The sequence below is a fragment of the Cricetulus griseus genome (genome assembly GCF_003668045.3).
Source record: "Cricetulus griseus strain 17A/GY chromosome 1 unlocalized genomic scaffold, alternate assembly CriGri-PICRH-1.0 chr1_0, whole genome shotgun sequence".
NCBI classification, from domain to species: Eukaryota; Metazoa; Chordata; class Mammalia; order Rodentia; family Cricetidae; genus Cricetulus; species Cricetulus griseus.
In genome coordinates, this window is record NW_023276806.1 from 52,024,770 (window position 1) to 52,051,110 (window position 26,341).

Consider the following 26,341-nt stretch of genomic DNA (forward strand, 5'->3'; position numbering starts at 1 on the left):
GCCTTGGGGTGGGGGTGGGACAGAAGGGAGAGAATCGGAGCTGCAGTCTCATCTCTTCGGGGACTTTGGAGAAAGGATATGCTCCTGCTTTCTCTCCAGAATCTCTTGAGAGCATGGTAGAGTCCAGGGGGTAAGATTTTTGAAAGGAAATATTGTCTTGAGCAGTTAGTTTTGAATGATGTTGGCAACCCATCCATCCTTCAGTGGTCATCTTGCTTAACCATGTAAATTGTTCAGATTAGAGATTCTATAACATTGTTTGTTTGTTTATTTAAAGAGACAGTTTCTCACTATGTGGCCCTGGCTGGCCTAGAACTCCATGTAGGCTAGGCTGCCGTGGAACTCAGCAAGATCTGCCTGTCTCTGTCTCCTGAGTGCTGGGATTAAAGGCATGTGCCATCCTGCCCACTGAACTCTCAGTACTTTGTCCTGTTCAGGCTTCCCACTGCAAACAGCTCTGTCCATGAAGGTCCTTCCTGGACATTGTGCCTTATAGGTTGGGGAAAGTTATTTTAAAAGCTTCATTAGTTAAGTAAAGGGAATGGGGAAGAGGGTAAAAGATGGGTCTTGTTCTATAGCCTTGGGATTGGAAGTGAGGAATTTTTAACCACACAGTCCAAAACTGTAAACATTACTCAGAACTACCCATCGTGTCTTCTCCAGCCCCCTCCTCTCTTCATCCTGCTGTGGCCAAGCTATCTTCATAGACCAGCCACTCGAGTCGCTCATGTGCATGTAAGAGTGTTGTCTCAGATTCTCATTTTGTTAGTTTATTTTTCTGTGAGGATCTTAATGTTTATTAAATAAACAGGCAGTGGGTTTTTATGACATGCCCACAGCTTCTGTGTATATGACACATGCCTGGCTTGTGTTCTAGAAGTGTGTGTTACTTTAGCCTTTGGCTAGGGAACTAGTAATGGTGGGAGACCACTCAATTACTTTCTGCAACTGTGTAGCTTTTTCTTCAGAGATTGTGGGTAATGGTTCTATCCATCAGCCCTAGAGAATGACTTGGGAAGGGAAGGAATCTCTTTAAGGTCTAGAAAGCAGATCCCTCTGCTGATGCCTGCCCCCCTTTGGAATGCTATGACAAGTCCACCTCTGCTTTACAGGTACATAGGGGCACTGGGAGCCCGAGTGATCTGTGACAACATCCCTGGTTTAGTGAGCCGGCAGCGGCAGCTGTGCCAGCGATACCCAGACATCATGCGCTCAGTGGGTGAAGGTGCCCGAGAATGGATCCGAGAGTGTCAGCACCAGTTCCGCCATCACCGCTGGAACTGCACCACACTGGACCGGGACCATACTGTCTTTGGCCGTGTCATGCTTAGAAGTAGGGTCCTCTTCCAAGCTTCCCACTCCCTTCCCTTTCTTTGTTTGGGGTGGTGAGTTAGGAGGGTAGGCATGATCCCCTTCATTTTCCTACACACTACCTCAAAATCTAAGAAACAATTGTGGGCAAACTTGGGAGACAGGAACAGCTAGCTGCTCATTACCCTAGATGTGTAAGTCGGCCCCTCTCAACCTAAGTGCCTTGACATGGTGGGCCAAGGTAAGTATTCCCTAATACTTCCATCTTTCTCCCTGCCTTTCTCTGGCCTCCCCATATCCAAGCCAGACAGGCATCTGTGAACTATCTGACTAAGGACTAGGACCAAGTCCTCTGCATCTTACCACCAGTCACCCTAACAGCCCCAACATTACAGTAGTGGGAGCAAGAGATAAACAGAAAGGTGATATGTAACTATTTCAAGAGCTAGTGGCTTACCTCCAGTTCAGCAAAAGAGTTTAGCAGAGCTATTCAGCAAAGGCAGAGAAAAGACATGAGGCAGGACTCTAAAGGTGAAGGAAAGCTAGGGATGATGAACATAGGTCCCCAAGGGCAAGGAGAGGTCCAGAGCAGGCTAAAGTTAGCATGTTTCTCTGAATAGGCTGACCCTGGGCAGGGGTCAACACTGCAGGGGAACTGTCCAGCAGAGGGGGCCTGAAAACCCTGGAATGTTGACCAAGGCAGGTGGCCCTGCATCAGGACTAGTGCATGTGCGTATGTTCTTAGAAAGGAAGGACACCTTGCTAAGGAAACTTCTGAAATTGTGTGGATTGAAGAAGGGGATGGACAGAGTTGGCCATGTGGCCTGTCCCTGACATCCTGACATGCTAGCACTAGGGAGGCTGAGACAGGAAAATCTCAAGTTCAAAGCTGGGTTACATAACAAGTTCCAGGCCTGGACCATTGAATAACACTGTGAAAAACACCCAGAAGTGTGTGTGTGTGTGTGTGTGTGTGTGTGTGTGTGTGTGGTGGTGGTGGTGGTGGTGGTGGTGGTGATGGAGTGTGGAAGACATGGACTGTTCCTGTAATATGTCTCTGCCTCTCTCTATGTAGGTAGCCGGGAAGCAGCATTTGTATATGCCATCTCATCAGCTGGAGTGGTCCATGCTATCACTCGGGCCTGCAGCCAGGGTGAATTGAGCGTGTGCAGCTGTGACCCATATACCCGTGGTCGGCACCATGACCAACGAGGGGACTTTGATTGGGGTGGCTGTAGTGACAATATCCACTATGGTGTCCGCTTTGCCAAGGCTTTTGTGGATGCCAAAGAGAAGAGGCTTAAGGATGCCCGGGCCCTCATGAACTTACATAACAACCGCTGTGGTCGCACGGTCAGTACTCACATCTGGGTGTGTTCATTCATATTCTCTGGTGTAAACCAGTTAGTGTGACCACAGACTGAATTCAGAGGTGGAGAGTTGATGGCTTCTGGATTACTTCCAAAATCCCTAACTTCTGCCACAGAATGCAAGGGAGCCTGGGAATGCATAGGTTCAACCAGGTTTTCATTAGACAGGAAAGTAACTTTGTTTTTTCTCTTCTTCCTTTCTCACCCCCTTTTCTCCCTTCTCCTTCCCTTTCCTGTTTCCTTACTTTTTTTGGGGGGGGGTGTTTCTTTGTTTTTGAGATAGAGTCTGTGTAGCCTTGGCTGGCCTGGAACTCAACATACACACCAGGCTGGCCTTGAACTCCACACATCTACCTGCCTCTGCTTCCTTAGTGCTAGGATTAAAAGTGTGTACCACCATGCCCCACCTTGTTTTTTTGTTTTGTTTTGTTTGAGACAAGATTTCACTAGGTTGATCTCAAATTTATGGCACTACTCCCATCTCAGTCTCCTGAGTACTGGTATTATATTTGTGTGCCACCATGCTGAACTAAAAAGTAAATTTTAAAGTTTTAAAAATTTGATTTGTTGGTCGAACAGTGGTGGCACACACCTTTAATCCCACCACTCAGGAGGCAGATGCAGGAGATTCTCTGTGAGTTCAAGGCCAGCCTGAACTCTGTGAGTTCCAGGACAGGCTCCAAAGCTTAGAGAAACTGTCTTGAAAACAACAACAACAACAACAACAAAATTGATTTGTCGGGCTGGAGAGGTGGCTCAGAGGTTAAGAGCATTGGCAGCTCTTCCAGAGGTCCTGAGTTCAAGTCCCAGCAACCACATGGTGGCTCACAGCCATCTATAATGAGATCTGATTCCCTCTTCTGGCTTGCCATCAGAACACTGTATGCATAATAAATAAATAAATCTTTAAAAAAATTGATTTGTCTATGCTCGTATGTACATATATGTATAAGTGCATGTACATGTCTGTACTTACTCACAGAGGCTAGAGGATGTCAGATGTCCTGCTCTGCCACTTTCCACCTTATTCCCTTGAGACAGGGTCTTTCACTGAACCTGGTACTCAAGTCCCAGCAATTTTCCTATCTCCAATCCTCCTGTTTCTGTCTCCCAGCCCCCATCCCTGGGATCACAGATAGTCCATGTGCTTCCATGCCTGGATTTTTACATGGGTTGTAAAGATTTAAACCAAGGTTCTTATGGGGACAATAAGTGTTCTTTGTTTTTGTTTTTGTTTTGTTTTGTTTTTTTCTGAGACAGGGTTTCTCTGTGGCTTTGGAGGCTGTCCTGGAACTCTCTCTGGAGATCAGGCTGGTCTTGAACTCACAGAGATCTGCCTGCCTCTGCCTCCTGAGTGCTGGGATTAAAGGTGTGTACCACCACCGCCCAGCTGACAGTGTTCTTACATGCTGAGCTATCTCCCAAACCCCAAAGTAGCTTTTAAATTTTTAAACTTTATTATTGTTGTATGTCCACATTGCATATATGAGTGGACATGAATGGCACGGTACATGTGTGGAGGTCAGAGAACAACTTTGTGGAACTGGCTCTTATCTTCCACTTATATGTGGGTTCTGGGGATCAAATTCAGGTTGCCAGGACAGCATGACAAGTGGCTTTCCTTGACATCAGTTCACTAGCCCAAAAGTAGTTTTTGTTTGTTTGGTTTTAAACAGAAAAAACTTCCTTCATAAAGACTGTCAGGTATTGCTTTAGGCTATTCACTGGTATTTGAGCATCTGTTAACCACTGTGCTGAGAAACGATATGCTATAAAAGCAAAAGGCATGGCACTTGGCTCTAAAAGGATGTGTAGGCTGTAAACGGGAGCTTGACAATCCAGCCGGCAGTCATGAAGAGCAAAGCACTGTTGGTCCAGGAAGATTTCCTAGAAGAGATTCTCTGACATGGTCAGGAGGAATGGGTGGGATATGGCAGAGAACCACCAGCAGGCCTGGGCCAACAATGCTCATAGCACTACTGCTTTTGACCCTAGAGGTGACTAAGCAATGTCCTAACCTGCTTCTTCTCTCCCCTAGGCTGTGCGGCGATTTCTGAAGCTGGAATGTAAGTGTCATGGTGTGAGTGGCTCCTGTACTCTACGCACCTGCTGGAGAGCACTCTCAGACTTCCGCCGCACTGGTGACTACCTGAGGCGGAGGTATGATGGGGCTGTGCAGGTGACTGCCACCCAGGATGGTGCCAACTTCACAGCAGCCCGCCAAGGCTATCGCCATGCCACCCGGACTGATCTTGTCTACTTTGACAACTCCCCTGACTACTGTGTCTTGGACAAGGCTGCAGGTGAGAAAGAAAGAAGCAGGCAGAGAGAGACATGGAACCTGGCTATTATTAGTGCAAGCACTTCTGTTTAATCCAGGTCTGTCCAGTTTGCAGGAGTTAAGGAAGACAAAGGAGTTAGTAGCCTCCTTACATGAAAATCTGGTCTTGAGATAGGTGGTTTGTGCCTCAGGCTGCCAGGCCCAAGGCTGCACGAGTAGGCCATATGTTACTCTACTATATCCCCAGTGTCTGGGAGGCGGTAGGTGCTACTCAGAGAGCATTTAAATGAGCCACCTGTTTTCAGTTCTGAGCTGGATGCAAGCTACACAGAAGCGTCAGATGTAGCACTAAGCCTCTGGCCTTTTACAGTCGAGCTAAAGAAATAAGATGGAGCAGGGGGTGGAGCGCAGCTGATAGATCATGTACTTAGTATGTGCAAGGCCCTGGGTTTGACACCCCCTACTACCAAAACAAACAAACAAACAAGCAAAAAACAGCCATATAGTAAGCAAATGTAACTACAAAGTAGCTGGGTAATAGGGCACACACATTTAATCCCAGCACTGAGGAGGCAGAGGCAGGTGGATCTCTGAGTTCGATCAAGGCCAGCCTGGTCTACAGAGAGAGTTCCAGGACAGCCAGGGATACAGAGAAACCCTCTCTCAAAAACAAACAAACAAAAAGGCAAGATGATCAGCAAAATCAAGGAAGATTTGCTTGAACATGTGGAATCAAGCTGCTTCTTGATGTGCTGCCATGGAGACTCCAAAAGGAGCAAGGGAGACTGGAGGTGACCTCTGCAAAGGCTGCTGGAGCAGCAAACACTTAATAACAAGCAGAAAATGGCTATTTTTCAGTCACTGCAAAGTGATGAGGTGTTTCTGTGACAGAATGGAAGCTGCCATCTTGGTTCATAATTTCTGGTCTGGATAAGTTAAACCAGGCCGTCCCTGTCACTGGGCTCCCAGGCTCTTTGCTGGGGATCCACTAGTCAGATTTGATAGAGTGGAGCCCTACACCTTGGCTGGATTCAGTTCTGTTTGTTTTCACTCTCATCATTCCTCAAGTGTCTCAGAGCACTTCACCTCACCGAGAGGGGTGGTGTTCCACCTGGATAATGGGAGATACATATACTTTGTAGAGAGCTAGAAGTAAAGAGGTTGGAGAAGCCCTCGGACTCTCCTAGTGAGTTATTGTCATGAGTTAATTTTTCAATGTGGTCTAATTCAGACATCTCGGGATGCCTGGGAATAATTCCACAGCTCCTGAAGTGTAGACCTGTTTTATCATCTCTAAAATGTACCTTTGGAGAAGGATCTTTGGAGTTAGGAGGGAGGACAAGTCATATGCATATTAATTTTTCTCAGAGGCATAAAATTAGGTCCCATAAACCCAAAGAATCCAAATGGTATAAGCCACCCAAGGAGTATGGAACCAGGTATTCTCTCCACAGCAGTACTACCCAACTAAGCTTCCTTACACTAATTAAATCTCTATTGCTGCTCGTCAATGCAGAATGCAGAAGCAACAAGCCACAAGACATGTGATAGCTAAGCATGTACATTACATGTCTCCTCTTATCTATGGAGACTAAAGCCATGAAATGTGTGGCAGACTACTACAGAGTCCAATTCAAAACTGAAACATTTTGGTTTAGCTTATTTTAATTCACTGAATTTAAGACAGCATTGCAGTCAGTAGCTATACTGGATAGCATAGCTCCAGACTGTAGAAAAGGATTTTGGTGTTTACCCTTGGAGTTAGAATAACATATGTAGTAGACCTAGTCAGCCTACATTCTAGAGCAGTAGTTTGCTAGCATTTGGATTAATTATTCCTGTTTAAAAAAAAAAATGGAGGGGGGCTGGAGAGATGGCTCAGAAGGCCTGAGTTCAGTTCCCAGAACCCACATTAGGCCACTCCAAATCAGCTGTAACTCCAGCTCCTGGAGATTGATGCGCTCCTCTGGCTATGAGGGCATCCACACACAAGTGTGCATACACACATACAAAGATACACACACACACACACAAATAAATAAATCTTAAAAAGTAAAGCTGAGGGCTGGAAAGATGGTTCAGCAGGTAAAGGTGCTTCTGCAAACCCTGTTAACCTGAGTTTGATACCCCCAAGAGCTATAATGTAGAAGGAGAGAACCAACTCCCACAAGTTGTTCTCTGACTTCTGCATGTATGCTGTGGCCCATGCATGCCCATAACATACATACACACATACATACAAACATGTAAAAATTTTAAAAGAGAAAATTGAGCATCTACTTCCACTGTATATATATTTACTTTGACATTCTACTCATGTTGCTGTACTGTGTATATTGTAAGATATGCATGCTATCTATGTTTTTGTTGTTACCATCATCATTGTTATAGTACCGGGGATCCAATGTAGAGATTTGCAAATACTAGGCTAGTACTTACCACTGAACCACACTCCTAGCCCCAAAACAGAGATTTTAAACCAATAAGCTAAAAAACAAACATAAAAGTTCTGCATTTTTCTCCCCATATCCTAGTAGAATATGGAAACTATTGCTATTGAAGTTAGTTGATTCATTTTCTTTCTTGAAATCTCAGGTCAATCACTTTTCCACTTCTGGAGAAAGGGTTAATAGAATCTTTTGTGCTGACATTTATTGGGATGAGGGCCTGAGCGTTCCCTGTGCAAGTATAAAGCTATCCTCCCTTTCAAGAATCCCTTCTGAAAGGGGTATAACACAGGAACCCCTCAGAGATATGCCTCCAGCCCACCTATGTTGGACAGCAATGATATATGCCCCACAACAATCTATTGCATTCGATGTTGGGTTGTTTTGTTTCCCTGAGACAGGATCTTGCTATGCATTCCAATTTGGCCTCAAACTCACTACATATCCCAGGGTAGCCTAAAACTAAAGTGACTCCCCTGCCTCCATATTTTGCATGATGATGTTATAGGCATGTGCTACCATACCTGCTAGGTGTTACTTTATATATACTTTCATATATGGAAACTGAGGCCCAAATATATTCACTAACTTGCTAAATTACTACAGCTATGAAGTAGAACAACTAGAATTTAAATCCAGATAATATGACATCACAACCCCCACAAAATTAGAGAACCTCACCCAAGCATACAATTCTTACATTTTCTTTTTTTAAAGATTTTGTTTTATTTATTTATTATGTATACAGTCTTGTGCCTGCATGCCAGCAGAGGGCACGAGATCTCATTCAAGGTGGTTGTGAGCCACCATGTGGTTTCTGGGAATTGAACTCAGGTCCTCTGGAAGAACACAGTCAGTGCTCTTAACCGCTGAGCCATCTCTCTAACCCCCCAATTTTACATTTTCAAGTTAGGTTCTGAAGAGGACATGGCAGTGTGCATTTGTAAGAGAGGGACTGCAGGTGAAATTGGCAACTTCTGGGGAGCTTTTTTTGTTGTTGTTTTTTGTTTGGTTTTTTGAGACAGGGTTTCTCTGTGTGGCTTTGGAGCCTATCCTGGTACTTGCTCTGTGGACCAGACTGGCCTGGACTTCACAGAGATCTGCCTGCCTTTGCCTCCCAAGCGCTGGAATTAAAGGCGTGCACCACCAACACCCGGCCTACTTCTGGGGAACTTTAACGGTGGAAACAAATGAACCTGGGCCAGAGGGCATTGAATGATCATTTGGTTAGTGAATATATTTTCAGAAAGAGAGATTCTTTATGGCTTGTTAAGAGTATAAGGGTACCCAGAATGGCTAAAACAAAAGTAACTTGACTCTCACCTCTCTTCTTCAACTCAGGTTCCCTAGGTACTGCAGGCCGGGTCTGCAGCAAGACATCTAAAGGAACAGATGGTTGTGAAATCATGTGTTGTGGTCGAGGGTACGACACAACTCGAGTCACCCGTGTCACCCAATGTGAGTGCAAATTCCACTGGTGCTGTGCTGTGCGGTGCAAAGAGTGCAGAAACACTGTGGATGTCCATACTTGCAAGGCCCCCAAGAAGGCAGAGTGGCTGGACCAGACCTGAACACGCAGATACCGCATTCATCCCTCCACTTCAAGCCTCCAACTCAAAAAGCACAAGATCCTTGCATGCACACCTCCCTCCACCCTCAATTCTGGGCTCGACAGCTTCTGATATGGACTTGGAGAGTGATCCAGAGGGACCCCAATGTCCTGGCTGGTTCCTTAGCCCTGGGAAGGAGTTGATAGGGGATGGATATGAGACTGAGTGGCTCCCTGATGTTCCATCTGGAGGTTTGAAGGGAGAGTAGAAGAGGTAGGAGTCTGTCTTCAGAGTGATTTGGATTGCACTAAAGTCAAGGCTCATTTTCCCCTTTGCTTGCACTGACTTCTGATACTCTTTGGGTATGCAACAGAAAGGGAATCTGGAAGTAGCTTCCTTTTTGATCCTACTGTAGCCAAGGACAGATAGGACAGAGATAAAAACTGTCTGTCCCTTCATTGGAGACAGTTTGTGCAGACAATCTTAGGCTATAGTATTCTGCTGAGCCCCTGAGATAGCTAGATGTGTTAGCCATGGTGAATAAGGCTCCATCTCATGCTCTTACACAGTTTTTAAACTAGTGGTTTTACGAAGGAGAAATGACATAATTACAAATACACAGTCTCTGTATCTCCTTTTCCACCTACATCAGACAACAGCAGCATGCTCACTGGCTGCCTGTTCAGAGTGAGGTAGCTTGCAGTGGTTCAAAATCTTAGTAGACCATTAGAGCCCTGGAACAGAACTGTGAGAGAATAGTACAGTAAGCCTGGCTAGGCCTTGGGACATTCCCCCTATCAATTTTTTTTTTAATTTTTTTTTTTTTAACGAGCTAACCCCATGTTAGCTCGGGCCTTTCATCCATCCACCATGGTGGATGGCTAGAAAAGAGCCCCCCTATCAATTATCCTGGACATTAGGTAGGTTTGGAAAAGACTAAGTAAAAGGCAGGCAACTCATGGGAGGGTAAGCACAGCTGATCTCAAGGGCTGCATGAGGATCAGTGTCTACTAGGCAGGCAGAGAGCTCTCATTTTGGCAGTTCTCCAGGTGAGGACCTTCAGCATTGAAGTAGGAACAAAAGCAAGTGACTATATAAAGAACTAGCTGGTGCTGGAGCCAACGTGCAAAACACCTTAGAAGACAGTAGCCTTCCCCCATTTACTCAGCAAATCTTTATTTTGTGATTCTCCAAGTCCTACTGATAACTACTGTCCATTCCATGATTGACTTAAACAGGGAGGGTTCCCTCTATGCTACTAGCCATTGCCTAACTACCATATGCAGTAGTGGAGTCTTCGAAGGCAGCAGGCATGGTAAGCTAGAAGGTAGGACATGGGATTTGAAATCTTGATGGCCTAGTTTTATGTGACCTACACAGTGACCATCTTCTTGCCTATTGATAAACAGCAACAGTATTGAAATCTGCAGTTATGACAGACCTAGGTTTAATCCCAGCTATTTACTTACTGTTTCTTATTTTCAGCAGGATCTTTAGATTCTCCTGGCCTATTTTCTTATCCATAAAATGAGGGTGCATGCCTCACTCAGATATTGAGATTTAACTTGTGTCCTAAACTCCAGCCAACAGATATACTTCATCAAGCCTCTGACTGGTCAAGTACATCCTAACTTCTCTAGGAACTTCTAATTCAGGACTGGCTGGTCTTGACAACAGACTGGAGATTAAGGAGCATTCACAAGGAATTCTGCATATAGGAGCTCTCTCTTTCCTCAGGTTCCTCTTCATCCAATCGGGCTCTCAGATGTTTGTGGAGCAACTTCATTTTGCCCAGGCAGCAGCAGGAGGTGGTGTGTGTGTGTTTGTGTGTGTGTGTGTGTGTATGGCTCTGGCCACGGAGGCAGATTTATTTGGATGCTAGGACTAATATTTGTGTAACCTGCTGAGACCTGTGTGGGAGAGTTTAGGGTGGTTTTTCTTTTGGTGAGGGGATTTGCTCCGGTTTCACAGCCATTAACACAAAACATGAGCTAGTCAGGGCCCTTGTGGTCTGTGGTGAGGGGATGACTGTGGAGAAATGGGACTGAATGAGTCAGGCCTAGAGAATGTCTTCCTTGCAGAGTAGAGTCAACTGGATAACTGATGAGCTGGTGGTGGGATTAGGGAGGGGGAATGGGAGGGGAAGAGGAACTTCTCTTAAAAGAAAGGAAGCTTTGGGAGCAGGGGTGAGGCCATCCAAGTTACTACATCAATGATGGCATAGGCCTTCAATGGGAAAGCCAACCTGAGTTCAGTCTACCTGTGCTGTACTACCTACTCTTTGATTTGGGGTTCTCAGTTTATGGAAAGAAGTGGTAGACCTCTGGCATCTCATATTACTCCATGTTTCTCCCTGGGCTCCAAATTCTAGCTGATAAAGATGCAAACCACTTATAAGTGGCTAAGAGAGAAATAGCTGTCCAGGGAGTGAGAAGTTTGTAAAGTGAGGTGTTTATATGAGAGAAAAAATGTCTATGTGAGCCCTGCTACAGAAGCTGTGTGGCCCCAACAAGGAAAGATGGCCAAGCAATTAATTTTTCCTTAGAACTTAGCTTGTCTCTGCATTCCAATTGGCTTTAGACAACTGGCATTCATTCTCCACTATACAAACAGAAACTGATTTATTTGGAACAAGCAACAAAACAAGAACTTTATTTGGTGCTGGGGCTCCACATAGCTCTGCTACTCCTCATCTATTGTGAAGGCCCCCTCTCCCATCTATTCTCTATGGTAGAAGCTTGTCCTCCACCAGCAGTGTCTTTACCTCTTTCCGCTTTTTCCTTTCCCTCTTGTTAGTCCTCATTTCTTTCATCTTTTGATAAATATTTAGTACAGTGCATTCCAGTAAGTGCTATTTGGATATAAAGTGAACTTAACAGTTTCTATCCTTTAGGGATAGTAGGATCTTTTGGGAGAAGGCATAGGACTGAAGTACCCCAGCTGCACAGCCTGCAGCCAGTGTCTTTTAAACAGAAAAGCCAGGGTGATTGATGGCTCACACTCTGGGAGGCTGATGCAGGAAAACTGCTGTGTTTGTGAGCAGGCCGTGTTACACAGTGTGCTCTGTGCTAGCTTAAGAACACATGTAAGACCCTGTCTCAAACAAACAAACAAAAACCAGAAAGGAAGAATGCTGGTCATAGCCCATATCCCAGCACTACAGAAAAGAACCAAATTTTACTGTTTTCAGCTCCAAATAATGACATTAATTCACACTCTTCATTAGAGTAAATGTAAATCAGGGACTTCAGATTAAAAGAAGAAAACACTGTCCTGAGGTTCTGTCTGCAAAAAGCTCTATAGATCTAACGTATGAACACGCTCAGTCTCATTTCTCTATAGAGCTAACGTATGAACACGCTCAGCCTCGTTCTCTATAGAGCTAACGTATGAACACGCTCAGCCTCGTTTCTCTTCCTCTTTGTTGCAGGGGACTATTCTTCCCCTTTCACATCCCTTATCAAGAACACCAACCACCAAGCGCCTTGCCAAATTCTTAGGCCCACTCAGGACATAAGTTTCTGCATGGCTTAATAGAAGACAGATAATCAGGATTTCCCACCCCCACCCCTGCCTTTCTAAAATTTTTATTTAAATGCTCTCAGTGGTCATAGGGCAGAAGCCCAAGCTAGCTGGGGATAAGGGAGGCCGCCAGGGAGAGTATGTTTCTCATCCCTGGGAGGCATTCAGCCTAGCTCCTGCGGCCAAATTACAGCAGCAGAGAACAATGCAGTGCATTCCTGGGCAGGTCGGTGGGCCCTGGGCGCCTGGGTCTGGTGGAGAGAGGTGCCAGACACAGAGTGCTCCGTAAGCAACCCTGCAGAGCTGGCCCTGGGTGCAGAAATGAAATACAGAGAGCTTCACATTACACACCTGGTTATTGATGGCCTCGCTGGAGGCCTCTGCCCCCACCTTCCACTTGGGAACTGCCTGTACTGCGGGGGTTGGGCATCTTTGAAGCAATGCTGGAAAATAAGAAAGACATGCTTCCTTCTTACTCTTTGCCCTTCCTGTCAGCCTGAGCACAACCATGAGGACACACACACACACACTCATACAGAAGGTGCACTCAAAATGGATTCACACAGCTTTTCTCAGGCTGTATGGGAATTATAGTAGTCTCACCTCTCCAACAATTAAAAAGAAGCAACTAGATTCTACCCCCCCCCCCCAATCATACGAACAACAGGGTCAGTTACAAGCAAGGAATGTTTCAAAACTACATTATCAACATGCAATGCGATGTTTGTTTTGGGAATTGGTACTCTCCCGGGAGGTGGTGGAGGAAGGACACAGAAAGGGCATGGAGAAAAGAGATCAAGGGTGGAGAATTACCACCCAAGCAGAGTGGCTGAGGCTGTGCAACTTCTCAAACCTGCTTTGCACGGAGGACAGGGAGGAGCGCATCCTATGTGTCCTGACTGGCCAGTCTCCTGTGCCTGCTTTGAGGTATACGTGCATAGTCACTGAGCTTGCTGTTTATGACCTGTTGTTTTAAACTTACTGGGCTAGAAAACAGGATACCTTTGATTCCAGGAATGATCTCTGTAAGAGAGGCGCCTGAAGAGCACAAGCAGTGGCTTTACTGGAGTAAATACGCCACGGTTGCTGACTGAACTAGGCTTTCTCAGGAGCGGTTTTTCTCTTTGGATGATTGACATGTTTCAGGTAGTAGACCTGAACCTAGCCCCAAAGTTAAAAGGGACAGAAGAGTCTGTAAACTACTTGCCCTGCTTCCATGCATATCCTGGATTATCTCTGAGCACCACTGTGGCTATTTACATAGAATGTTATAGTAATCCAGGATTTGAAAATACAAGATGAGCATTCTCTGCTTTGCTCCCTAACTCTGAAGTACCTTGTCTTTGTTCACTTAGAGCAGTAGGACATAGGAGATCTTTAACCAAAGAAGGCCAAAAATCTGATGACATTTTGTCAACACTACTAGCTAGCCCCTGTAAGAAGCCAAGCCAAGCCCAGTTTCATCCTTTGACAAATTCCAAGGTGGGGCTTCCCCAAGAATAACAGTAATGCTCACAAAAGCCTTTGTGCACAAAATGCTTGGGCATGTATGTATAGATCTCACAATCACTCCACGGGTTGTGAGGTGGGGAGTACTCTATTTTATGGAGCCATTCAGAGAGGTTGAGTGAACAATCCAGCCAGAATACAAAACCTAGTGGTTTTGCTTGTTTGTTTGTTTTTGTTTTTCTTTTCTGTTTTGCCCCTACTCCCCAAGACTGGGTCCCTCTCTGTAGCCCTGGCTGCTTTGGAACATCTTCTAGACCAGGCTGGCCTTGAACTTACGGAGATCCACTTGCCTCTGCCTCCCAAATGCTGGGATTAAAGGCGTGCACCACCAGGGCCAGTCTCTTTTGTTTTTGTTTTTAAGCTTCAAATACTATGTACTTTCCTCAAAGCCTGAGGATGCTGGGATTGGGTGGGGTGGGGCAGGGGGGTTGGGGGAGTGAGGTGGGGGAGTATGCTAGAGAGCCAGAACTTCAGAACAGAAACTGCTATTAAGAGCCCCAGCCCATACAGGAATCCTAAACTGAGCAGTTTGTAAAGGCTAAGCCTACATTCCCCTAACTTCATCAACATGTCGCATTCCCACTTTGTCACTGTTACCATCACTGTCCAGTAGTCACTCAACAAAGGACTCTGCATCTCAGCAGCTTTTGCTTGTTATTCTTTGTAGCCCCACTCCATCCCTCAGATTAACCTTGAAATTTTTGTTTTATTTTCTCTAAGTTTATTTCCACTCAATGCATAGGCAGAGTGGAAGTAGTCATGAGAAGAAATGAGTATACTGTGGGCTTGTATTAGAATTTCCTTTGAGACTTCATTCATTTTTAAGAATAACTACCAAGTCCTTGGTAGGAAAGCCAAGATACTGTCCCAACCAGGACCTAAACCCCTGGACTGCTAGCTGATGCAGGCAATTCATCAACCAGCTGTGTCCAACCATGACAATATAATACAAAGTCTTTGCTCAGGAAAAAAAAAAATCACATAACCTCTCATGTTTTAAGTAAGCTTATAATTTTGTGTTGGGCTACATTTATAGTTATTCTTTGCTATGTGCAGATACAAGTTTCTTATGGGCTGCAGGCTGGACACACCTAAAATAAAGGGTATCTATGATGCAGAGAAAAATCTCTAAGATGAGGCAGTCAGCAAATTTCATTTGATCAAAATCATGCTTCTCTCAGGTCTTCCTTCTGCCCTTACTCAGAATTGGGGCCACAGTTTAATTGAAGACAGGAGAAAAGGCAGCTCAGCCAGCCCTTCCCTGACCCACATGGTTGTACACTTGGTTAGAGATAGGGTAGCCCTCAGATACCCTATGTATCCCACTGGTATACCCCAACAGAGAAGTCATGAAGGAAGCTGCAGAAACACAGTGTTCATCAATCATGGGCTGGGACATTACAGCTCTCTGACATGGGCCCCTGATTGAGCTAGGGAAAGAACACCTACCTATAGTCAGGATTTCTTCTGTAGCAAACGTTGGTTTTTGGTCCATCCATCTTGGCTCTCACTGCTCTCCTGCTTTCCACCCCCCAACTGCCTCCACATGTGGGCTCAGAAGTCATCATCTAAAGAATTCCACTGCTCACCTCCTGCATAGCAGCACAGCCCCATGAGGCCGCACACCAGATGGAGGGGATAAAAGTACGAGGTCATGGCTTCTACAAGAGGTTTTTCTTAAACTAGCCCTGACTCCTGGAAAAGAGTCAGAGCAGGAGTATGTCTGCTGAGTGCTGACAACAGCAGCTTCATAGATCTTGTGTAAAAAGGAAGGAGAATTCTAAGTTGGCTTTCAGTGGGACTTTCCCCGACTCCTGTCTTTGGGTCTACTCCTGGTCTCATGTGTGTAGCCTCAAGATGTCTGAGAAGAATGCAAAGATGGACAAATCAAAGGGCTAATATTTCCTAATCACAAGACATGGAGGCCTAGCCCTCAACAAATGCCTCGTTTCTCTAGGATCCAACTATACCCTGAGGACAATGAAAAGGCTACCACTAGTAGGCCTTCACAAGTTTGCATAGAATAAAAAAGGCAAAGGGGTTTGTTGGGAGACAACATACAGAAACAGCAGTTACAAAGAGACTAACAGTTAAAAGACTGGGAAACAAGTCTTAGATGAAAGGAAAAGTGAATGAGATTCATCAGAGATGGTTTTCCAAAGGAGGTACTAGAAAGCTGGAATGTTATAAGGCATAACAGCTGGAAGGCAGTCAGAGGAAAGCATTCTGTGTTGAAGGAACTGGTGTATGCTGAAGCTTACAAGCAAGAATGTACAAGCAATATATGAGGAATTTCAAGGAAGTATATACTATATACATTGGGGAATACAGAGAAATCAGAATGCTGAGACCAGAGCTTTATTATGAGGTGACTGTGTCAAAAGATTCAGAGTCCCATAAGGGCCACACAACATCTATGTCAGTGAACGCCAGGGCATCTGTGGGAGAGCACTGGGATGAGTTCATTTGATACACATACAAGGACTCAAGGAAATGGCTGTTTGTGAAATCCACCAAATGCTATGCATCATCCTCATCATTTGACACTCTGGGTTAATTAGGTAATATTAAGTATCCAGAGCTATATAATCCATTAATGTAGTTTTAGGCCCAAAACCTGATATCAATCAAGTTAAATGCATAAAAAAATGAATGTAAAAAAGAAATAATTTACAGTAGAAAATACATTTCTTCCCTTCACTCCAAACCTTAACACTTGACTGACTCTCATATTCCATTTGGTATACCAGATTTTTGTGGCCACAGATTTATCATATCTTAGGACACAGTGGACGGAGGAAAACTTCAAAAGAACTTTAGAGACCACAAATAAGTTGACTGATAAATGAGAAGACAGTTCTAACTACAGGGCACTGGACCAACAGCCAAAGGTGGACAAATTCGAAGACCATGGTTTCCAACTAGATCTTGCAGTGCTTAGATTTGTTGACGGTAAAAACAGTTTTTTAGCAGGCTTCTGTTGTACTTGACAGAAGTTCCCTAACTTACAATGACAAATAGCATCCAATCCTGCTTCTTTATTCAGTTTCCTGACGCCACTTTCAAAAAGAGCATAAATACTGGTTGTGCACTGGACCCAATGCATGTACTTTAATGTTCCTTGAATAAGCCCCAAGGTGAGCAGTACTTTAGGTCTCTGCTTCACATAGCTGGCATGAGTGGGTGCTGGCAGCGACTGCACGGCGATGATGTTTGTTAGTGTCATCTCAGTTTTTAGCCCTCCTCTCCTAGGCAGTTTATTAAAGGTGATTTCTGAAACCCTTCACAAAAGGAAAGCTCTGGGGTTACATTCAATTGTGACACCACTATGAATTCATTAAGCAGCATGTTTCAGGTTGCACTATAATTTCTCCTGTAATGTAAACCCATGGAATCTGACATAAGCTGATTGCTCATGCAGGATATTTTATTTACATTTCTGAATGGAGGGGATTTCAATACTCATAAAATATCTGTCTTATTTTTCATCTGTTCTCCCAGGGCAGCTATTTTAAAATAGGCCTAGAGACAGAAGCCTCAACTTGCATGACTGGTTAAGCAACAAGGGAAAAGTTATTGCTCAAAAAGCAATTTTAAAAAATTCAATATGGAATTTGAGGCTGAAACAGAGATATGGTTACTCTTAATGCCATCCAGAAGATAAAAGTTCAAGAAAGAGGCTAGATAACCATGTTCCTTATCTTTGTTCCAGTGCTATGAGAGTGGGGAGTAGCTTCACAGAGTTCAAAGGGCTGGAGTTCAGTCTTCCTAGAGACTGAATGCTAGCGGACACAGTCAGTAGTGTCATAGGAATGCAGGTGAATGACGGTTGGGTTTCCCTACCACACAGAAAGATGAGTGTGCCTTCTCACCACCAGGTCACGAATTAGACACTGCATTAGAAATTGCCATTATGCATCTAACTTTCCATCTAGAAATGGACATTCTGTTAGCCTACTCAGAGAGTGACCATTTCTGCTTACTTCAGTAGGTTTAGCAAGCTTAGAGAGATTATCAGAGAAGTAACAGTCACCAGGAAATTCCAAAGCCTCCATCTTCTGCTTTCAAGTCACATCTCAGATTATGTGATATCCTTTCATCTGCTGTAGCACCAAGTTAATTCAGCATATTCTTCAACCCCCTAGTATATAGTTTTTGGGTCTACTCTTCTACTTCACATACTTCCTCATTTAATCTATTTTCACTGATTATGTATCTGACCTGTATAAATCAGTAGGCACAGGTTCTGTGTCTACTTTAATATGTACATGGTGATTCTAGTATGCAGAAGGCTGAGGCAAAAAGGATTGGGATTTGAGGATAGCCTGGCCTACACAGTGAGACCCTGTTTCAAAACATGAATATCCTAAGGTCATAACATCAGGGATCCAGTTAGTACATATTACTTGACTGAGGCAGCACAGAAAAGACAAGAACTATATTCAGGACTGGAGAGATGAATCATCAGTTAAAAGCACTGGCCGGACTTCCAGAGGACCTGGGTTCAATTCCAAGTATCCACAAGGTAGCTTACAACTGATTGTAACTCCAGTTCCAGGTAATCTGACACTCTCACACAGACATACATGCAGGCAAAACAGCAATGTATATAAAATACAAATAAAATTTTAAAAAGAACTATTTTCACTAACTTGGAAAGCAAACAATCTTGGAGGTCCCTCCTATAAAGAAAGACTTGTGAAGGAGTCAGAGTTGAACAGCAACATGCAGCTTAGAAGAGTACACAATAGGAACTCAGTGCTGTCTCCCAGTGTCCTTCTGTCTGGTTTTTAAAAATGTGCATGGCAGGTACCTATGGTTAGTGGTGCAGGGTTAGACAGCTATGTGGTGAGTGTGTGAGCTCTGGGAGATGCAGGGCCTTTGTCTCCTGTCCTCTTCCCCACATAAACAGAAGTCAAGTAACTGGTTCTAATCCACTATTCTAGTCTGCTCCCATGACATCACAGTATTTCATTTTCACCTGGGATGTCCTTCAGCCATTATTAACCTGTCACTATTAGGAATGAGATAATATAACAGAAGAAATCATATGGGGTAGGAGCTTTTATGGCAGTTACCTTGTGACAAGGGGGTAAGACTTTTCTTAAATGTGTCATTGAAAAGCTCTTCACTTTGTGTTAATTCCTAAACTGTTCATAAAGACATTATACTGAATATTGCCTTATAAAAGTATGAATTTAGACAGTGAGGTATAAAGATGAAAATATTCCATGTTACACCTTTGAAAGAGAATAAAGACACTGCTTTCTGTATCTTGCTGGACTTAAAGATTCTAGCCAGAAGGATTTGGAAAGGAGGGCTCTCTGTAAATCTAGATTGGCTTCTGTAGTCATTTTGGAGGCAACTGAAATAACTTGTTATCTACAAGCAAATTAAAATGAAAGGATGAGCCTGGAGTTAGGTGAGGGTGTCGCAGGCCTTTGATCCCAGCAGGGGCAGGTAAATCTCTGTGAGTGTGAGGCCAGACTGGTCTACAGAACAGCCAGGGCTACTCAGAGAAACCCTGTCTCAATAAACAAGAAAAAAAAAAAAGGAAGGAAGGAAGGAAGGAAAGAGAGGAGAGGGGAGAAAGATGGAGGGGAGGAGGGAAGGAATGAATGAGAGAGGAGAGGGGAGGGTTAGAGGGTGGGAGGGAGGGAAGGAAGGAATGAGAGAAAAGGAGAGGAGATGACAGGGGAGGGGAGAGGGAAGGAAGGAAGGAAGGAAGGAAGGAAGGAAGGAAGGAAGGAAGGAAGGAAGGAAGGATGACTCCTGTGGCAATAGTTCCTACCTCATACTTACACATCTTCAAGTCCTGCTGAACCCTCCACCACAAAACTAAGAGCTATTTGTGAACAAGAATTGTATCTTATACTTCATAAAGGAAACCAATAAACATTTGTATTGCATTAAAAAATTAACAAACAAGGGCTGGGAGATGACTCGGTTCGTAAAGTGCTTGCAACATAAACAAGAAGCCCTGACTGAACCCCTAGCATCCAGGTAAAAAGCCAGGCACAGCATTGTGTGCCTATAATCCCCCATACTGGGAGGGCAGAGACAGAGGGAGTCTGGCCAATCAGTGTGTTCTAGGGTCAGTGAGAGATGCTGTCTCAAAAACCAAGGTGGAAAGTGATAAAGGAAGACATCCAGTGTTGACAGCTGGTTTCACATGCACACAATGGGCACGCACACTGCACACATAAGCACACACACAAAAAAACATCAAACAAAAACGAACAAATCCTTAGTAGTAATATCTTAATGCAATGAATTTGAAACTCAAGGATTTATAGTGTGCTTAATAGTTACCATATTCTTTTTAATGCTGAGGCTCTTTTAAAAGTCTAAACTTTGAAAACAAATTAAGATAAGCCTTTTGGAGTTCTTCCATTTAACAAGCAGATACTGAAAGCTCCCCCCCCCCCAGGGTATCCAGGACTCTCTGAACTGCATGTTCCAGTGTAGTTTTTGTTTTGTTTTTAAAAGGTGGTATTACAATAGCTAAAATAGACCAAGAACAAGTGAATAAGAATAGGCAGGGCTTAGCTAAATTAGAATCCCTGGGCTCCCAGTAAAGGCTAAACCCCCAAAGGGATCAGAGTCAAGTAAATAAAAAATCCAGCTGAATTTTATCAGAGGCCAGAGTTTCAACTTTGAGTACCCCAGCAACAGAGGATGAATTATGTATAAGATTAGTGAAGTGCCTTCATCCACACTCTAGCCAGAGAACATTTTTCTATCTCACTGTGACTGAGAGAAAAACAGCAATGCATTTGCCCGCCAAGAACAGCTGTGGCTGTACTCTGGATAGGAGTCTAACAACATTAAGGATTAAAATTTAGTTGTAACGCTGCTGCTATTGGAAGTAAAAGATTGAATTCTGGCTTCAGAAAAGAATTAGGACAAAAGCATAATGATCTCCTGCACGCTGTCTTAACTTCTCCAGTGGCTTCTTTCTCACTCACTGCTCACAGACACCATACACACATTTTACCTCCACAATGCTTGAAATTTCAGCATGAAGAGAATTTTTATACTAAAGTCCCTTAACTTTATTGAGCATCATGTGAAACCCAAGTAATTATTTATTTCCTTTAAGTGCCTCACTGTCAAGATGGACCCAAGATCGTTTTTAAGTTTATGTCTGTTTTTAAATTTGAAATTATTTATTAGTGTATGTGCACATCTGTGTATGCCCCTCCATGTGTGCACATAGAGACCGGGGACAACTTTGTGAGGTCAATTCCATTTGTTCCTCCTTTTAAAAAGGTTTTTGGAATTGAACTCAGGTCTCCAGGCTTGAGCAGCAAGTACCTTTACCTGCTGAGCAATCTTTTTTGTTTGTTTTTGAGACAGGGTTTCTCTGTGTAGCCCTGGCTATCCTGGAATTCATTATATAGACCAGGCTGGCCTCAAATTCACAGAAAACCTCTAGCCTCTGCCTCCTGAATGCTGGGATTAAAGGTAGGTGCCACCATACCCAGTCCTTAAGGCAATCTTTTTTTTTTTTTGAAGATTTTATTTATTTATTATGTATACAACATTCTGCTTCCGTGTATATCTGCACACCAGAAGAGGGCACCAGATCTCATAACGGATGGTTGTGAGACACCATGTGGTTGCTGGGAATTGAACTCAGGACCTCTGGAAGAGCAGTCAGTGCTCTTAACCTCCAGCCCCCTTAAGATAATCTTAATGTTATTATAAATAATTTCCTGTTTCATATTGGCAAATACACATAAACAATTTTTTTTTCTGAGACCCCATTAGCAGTAAGTGGTATACCCATGGATAAAACTATTAAAAGTCTAACTGCTTCCTGAAACCCCCACTTCAGCAATAGAGAAAGTTATGGTATTTTATGTCAGAAGTTTTTTCTGTTCAGTTAAACTTACCCCCATAATCCTTTTTTGGGGGGGGTTGAGACAGGGTTTCTCTCTCTGTGGCTTTGGAGGCTGTCCTGGAACTAGCTCTTGTAGACCAGGCTGGTCTCAAACTCACAGAGATCTGCCTGCCTCTGCCTCTGCCTCTGCCTCTGCCTCTGCTTCTGCCTCTGCCTCCCAAGTGCTGGGATTAAAGGCGTTCACCACCACTGCCTGACTTTCCCCTCATAATCCTACACAAACATACAATTTGATTTTTGAGAGAAGTTTCATATTGAAATATAAGATATACATTTATTTATATTTTGGGGTAAAACTTTTTTTTTAGGGTTGCTCAATCGTAGAGCATCCCTCTAGAAAGCACAAGGTACATCCCAAGTATATAGACATACGTTAAGTGTGTGTGATTTTTAAACACAGGTTGATTCTAGTACTAGAGAGACTGAATCAGGAAGATTGCTGGCAACCTAAATTAGAACCTCACACTTGGGCAATTAGATGCTCTGTTACTGAGTTACCAAAATTAGCTTTTACTCTTTGAGTTAATTAGATTCTTTTTAATATTATAAGCCAAGGACTATCATTCCTTTATACTTTCCATATATTTTAAGCAGAGACACTGAAGCTGCTCAGTTATGTACCTGGTTTAAATAACCAAACAGCACTCTTCACTCTTAAGTAGCTAATTAGCAAGAAGAGGAGTGACAAGTGAAAGCCAGAAATGTAAGTGTGCAGTCTTTATTTTAAAGTATCAGAGTTCACCAACAAACTCACAGACCTGAAGATTTCTCTAAGTAGCTCTGCCTTGCAGCAAGCATTTCTTGAATCTAAGCACCCTTCCTGTTTTTCCTGCAATCCACATCAGTTTTTGAATTTAAAAATCACTATATTCAACCCTCATAGGAAGACTTTTCTAGCAAACCCATCTGGCCACCACCAGTTTGTCATATATATATATATCTATCTTACTGTGCAACTCTGGCTAGTCTGGAATTCACTGTATAGACCAGGCTAGCCTCAAGCTAACCTCTCCTGCCTCTACCTCCTGAGTGCTGGGATTAAAGGTGGGCATCACTGTACTTGGCACCACTCCTATTCTATATTCCCTCAATATTACTCTACTTGGTGTGAAATTTATTCTTTTCCACTTGTTTTGAGGTGGTAGTGGTGGTGGTGGTGGGGTGTGTGTGTGTGTGTGTGTGTGTGTGTGTGTGTGTGCGCGTGCGCGCATTCGTTTGTTTGAGACAGGGTCGAACTATGTGATCTCAGCTTCCCAAGGGTTGAGATTATAGATATATAACACTATGAATAGCCTATAATATATCACTGAAACCAAAAATATACATAATAATATAAAAGACTGTCTATATATTGTGAAATTTTAGGCAATTAACTTTCATGACTCCAACTTCCCAGCCATAACACTGTGAAATAATGTCTGTTATTAAGAATATAATAAGGGCCAGGCGTTGGTGGCACTTGCCTTTAATCCCAGCACTCGAGAGGCAGAGGCAGGTGGATCTCTGTGAGTCTGAAGCCAGCCTGGTCTATACAGCAAGTTCCAGGACAGCCTTCAAAGCAATACAGAGAAACCCTGTCTCAAAAAAACAAAAAAAAAAAACCAAAAACAACATTTAAAAAAGAATATAATCAGTATAAAGTCTTTAAACATAAAAAATCTGAAAATTAAAGTGTTTAAAAACCTTAAATAATTTTACTAATTTAGTTCTTTAGTTCTTTTGAATATTAGAAATTTGATTCACCAGGGAAGGGCACAAAACTCTACTCAAGAAGAAAAAGCTAAAAAATATTCTTCAGGATTAAAATAATTTTCTTTCATATTCCACTATTCTCTCTATTTAAGAACTTTAATGTATCTGCAAGACAAAAACCATTTCAAAAGCAACAACTAAGTAGATCTTCTAAACTGAACTCCAATATAGACAGTATGATGAGTGTGGGATGCACAGTTCATATTAACATCTAAGCACAAGTCCTCCAAGACTGCTGAGTGGTCCATGTACCCAATCGATTAGGCTGTAAATGCATCAGTAATAGGATGGAGAAATGGCTCAGCAATTAAGAACACATACAGCTCTCACAGAGGACCAAGTTCAATTCTCAGCACCTACATCAGGTGCCTTACAACCACACACACACACACACACACACACACACACACACACACAAACACACTAAATTAATTCATCTTTAGGGGAGGTGGGAGGGAGAGAGTACTGGGAGAGTCAACTGGAGTTGGGAGGGCATATCTGGGAAGAGCTCGAAATCTAGTGCAATAGAAACTCTCAGAAATCTATGAGGGTGATCCTAGCTAACACTCCTAGTGATGGTGGATACAGAACCTGAACTGGCTATCTCCGTCACAAGGTAGGACTTCCAGGGGAGGGACTGAGACACTAACCCAGCCATATAACCTTTGACCTATAATTTGTCCTGCCTACGAGATGTGCTGGGGTAAAGGTGGAACAGAGATTGTAGGAGTGGGCAACCAATGACTGGTCCAGCCTGAGACCCATGCCATGAGAGGGAGTCCATCCCTGACACTGCCTGGAGGGCCAGGACCCAGAGGTTGGATAGGTCAGAGACCTAAGATAGAACCAAATATGACTGGCAAAAGAAAAACAAAGTCAATGTAATGCTGTCTAATGATATTCTGCTATACTTATAGATTGGTGCCTAGCCCAATGGTCACCAGAGAGGCTTCACCCAGCAACTGATAGAAACAGATACAGAGAACCACAGCCAAACATTAGGTGGAGTTTGAGGAATCCTGTGGAAGAGGAGGAAGAAAGATTGTAGGAGCCAGAGGGGTCAAGGACACCACAAGAAAACCCACAGAATCAACTAAGCTGGGCTCATAGGGGCTCAGAGATGGAACCAACAACCAGGGACCCTGCATGGGACTGCACTCTGTATATGTTACAGTTTTATAGCTTCGTTTTCTTGTGAGACTCCTAACAGTGGGAGCAGGGGCTGTCTCTGACTCTGCTGCCTGCTTTTGGGACCCTTTCCTCCTACCAGTTTGCCTTATTCAGCCTTAATAGGAAAAGAAGTGTCTAGTCTCACTGCAACTTGATATACTATGGCTGGTTGATATCCATGGGCCTGCCCTTTTCTGAAAAGAAAGGAAGAGGAGTGGATTGGGGTGGAGGATGGGTAAAGGGACTGGGAGCAAAAGAGGGAGGGGAAACTGCAGTTGGGGCACAAAAACAATGCATGCATGCATACATACATACATACATACATACATACATACATACAAAAAAATCTTTAAGATTAAAAAAAACATTTGACCTGTTATACCACAGGCTCATTCTATTACCTTTAGAATTTCTAGGAAATGCCTCAGCTACATTACTGTAAAAATAGTATGATTACAGAACACTATTTTACAGAAATATAAGTTTAAAATATTTAAAATAATTTCCAAATAAGAAGAAACTTACTTTGTGGGTTTCATTTCTTTTTTGAGGTAGAGTTGCATGTATCCCAGCCTGGCTTCAAACTTGGTATGTAGTTTATGATGACCTTAAACTCCGGGTCCTTTTGCCACAACCTCCCAAGTGTTGGGATTACAACCACTACACCTGGTTTATATAGTACCAATGATCAAATCTAGGCAAGCATTCTGACTGAGCCATAGCCCCAGCTGTCAATCACAATTCTGAATGTAATCCTATATATTAAGCAAAGAGGAATTATAGGTTTTTAGCATTAACCAGATCAAATAGAGAATATAGGAAATATTCTTTCACCTATGAACAACTTTCACACTTACTGGTTATGATGATTTAAAAAAAAAACAACTAAGAACCTTTCAAAATAGTCATATATCTTTTCTTTTTTACTTTGTATACTAATATAAAGTAATATGGTTCTAATTGTTTATCAACTTCCTAGTTCTTAAACTGATCTTTGCCCTTGGGGGAAAAATAATGAGAGATAGTAGATAAACCTTCCCCAAACCTTTTCACTATTCAGTAAAAGATATTTGGCATTTATATGTGCTGATTATTTTTAAAAATGTAATTTGGGAAGAAATGTTTTAATTCTTTTTAGGAAGGGCCTGAAGAATCCCCAGTGAGGCATTTTGTAGAGAGGTCCTTTGTTAGTGTAAGAACTGACCTTCTATATCTTTGGAAATCATGCAACTTGGCTAATGCAGTCCTTAAAGAATTAATCAAGCAGATTGTAAGGCCTTGGCTACAGTGGAGCCAGCCAATTATGAGTTCCTCTGAAATTCATCACTGGTACATCCAACAGCATTTTCCCACATAAAGATTAGTGGAAATATGCGGAGACAAGGCCTGTTCCCACTCCAGCACATCTACAGTGTGCTCTCAGCAAACTCAACAGAGTAAAACAATTTATTTGGTACTCTTTTTTATTCCTGCCTTAGCCGTAATATCTTTTCTGCCAACATCACAGTGACTGTCCTATTTAG

At 43.2% G+C, this 26,341-nt stretch overlaps 1 protein-coding gene across 1 annotated transcript; it reads left to right on the plus strand.

The window, feature by feature from the left end:
* The first annotated feature begins 1,116 nt into the window (after positions 1-1,116).
* On the plus strand, positions 1,117-14,271 carry Wnt2b (Wnt family member 2B). The gene is made up of 4 exons (XM_035451876.1): positions 1,117-1,333; positions 2,387-2,664; positions 4,720-4,984; positions 8,751-14,271. The coding sequence occupies exons 1-4, from the start codon at positions 1,207-1,209 to the stop codon at positions 8,978-8,980; spliced, it is 900 nt and encodes a 299-aa protein (XP_035307767.1). The 5' UTR covers positions 1,117-1,206; the 3' UTR covers positions 8,981-14,271.
* The last annotated feature ends 12,070 nt before the right edge of the window (positions 14,272-26,341 follow it).

Bases quoted from the DNA above. Each gene is read 5' to 3' on its own strand.
- Wnt2b (XM_035451876.1), top strand. From the start codon at position 1,207: ATGCGCTCAGTGGGTGAAGGTGCCCGAGAATGGATCCGAGAGTGTCAG. The intron at 1,334-2,386 runs GTAGGGTCCTCT...CTCTCTATGTAG, and splicing joins TGGCCGTGTCATGCTTAGAA to GTAGCCGGGAAGCAGCATTT. The intron at 2,665-4,719 runs GTCAGTACTCAC...TCTCTCCCCTAG, and splicing joins ACAACCGCTGTGGTCGCACG to GCTGTGCGGCGATTTCTGAA.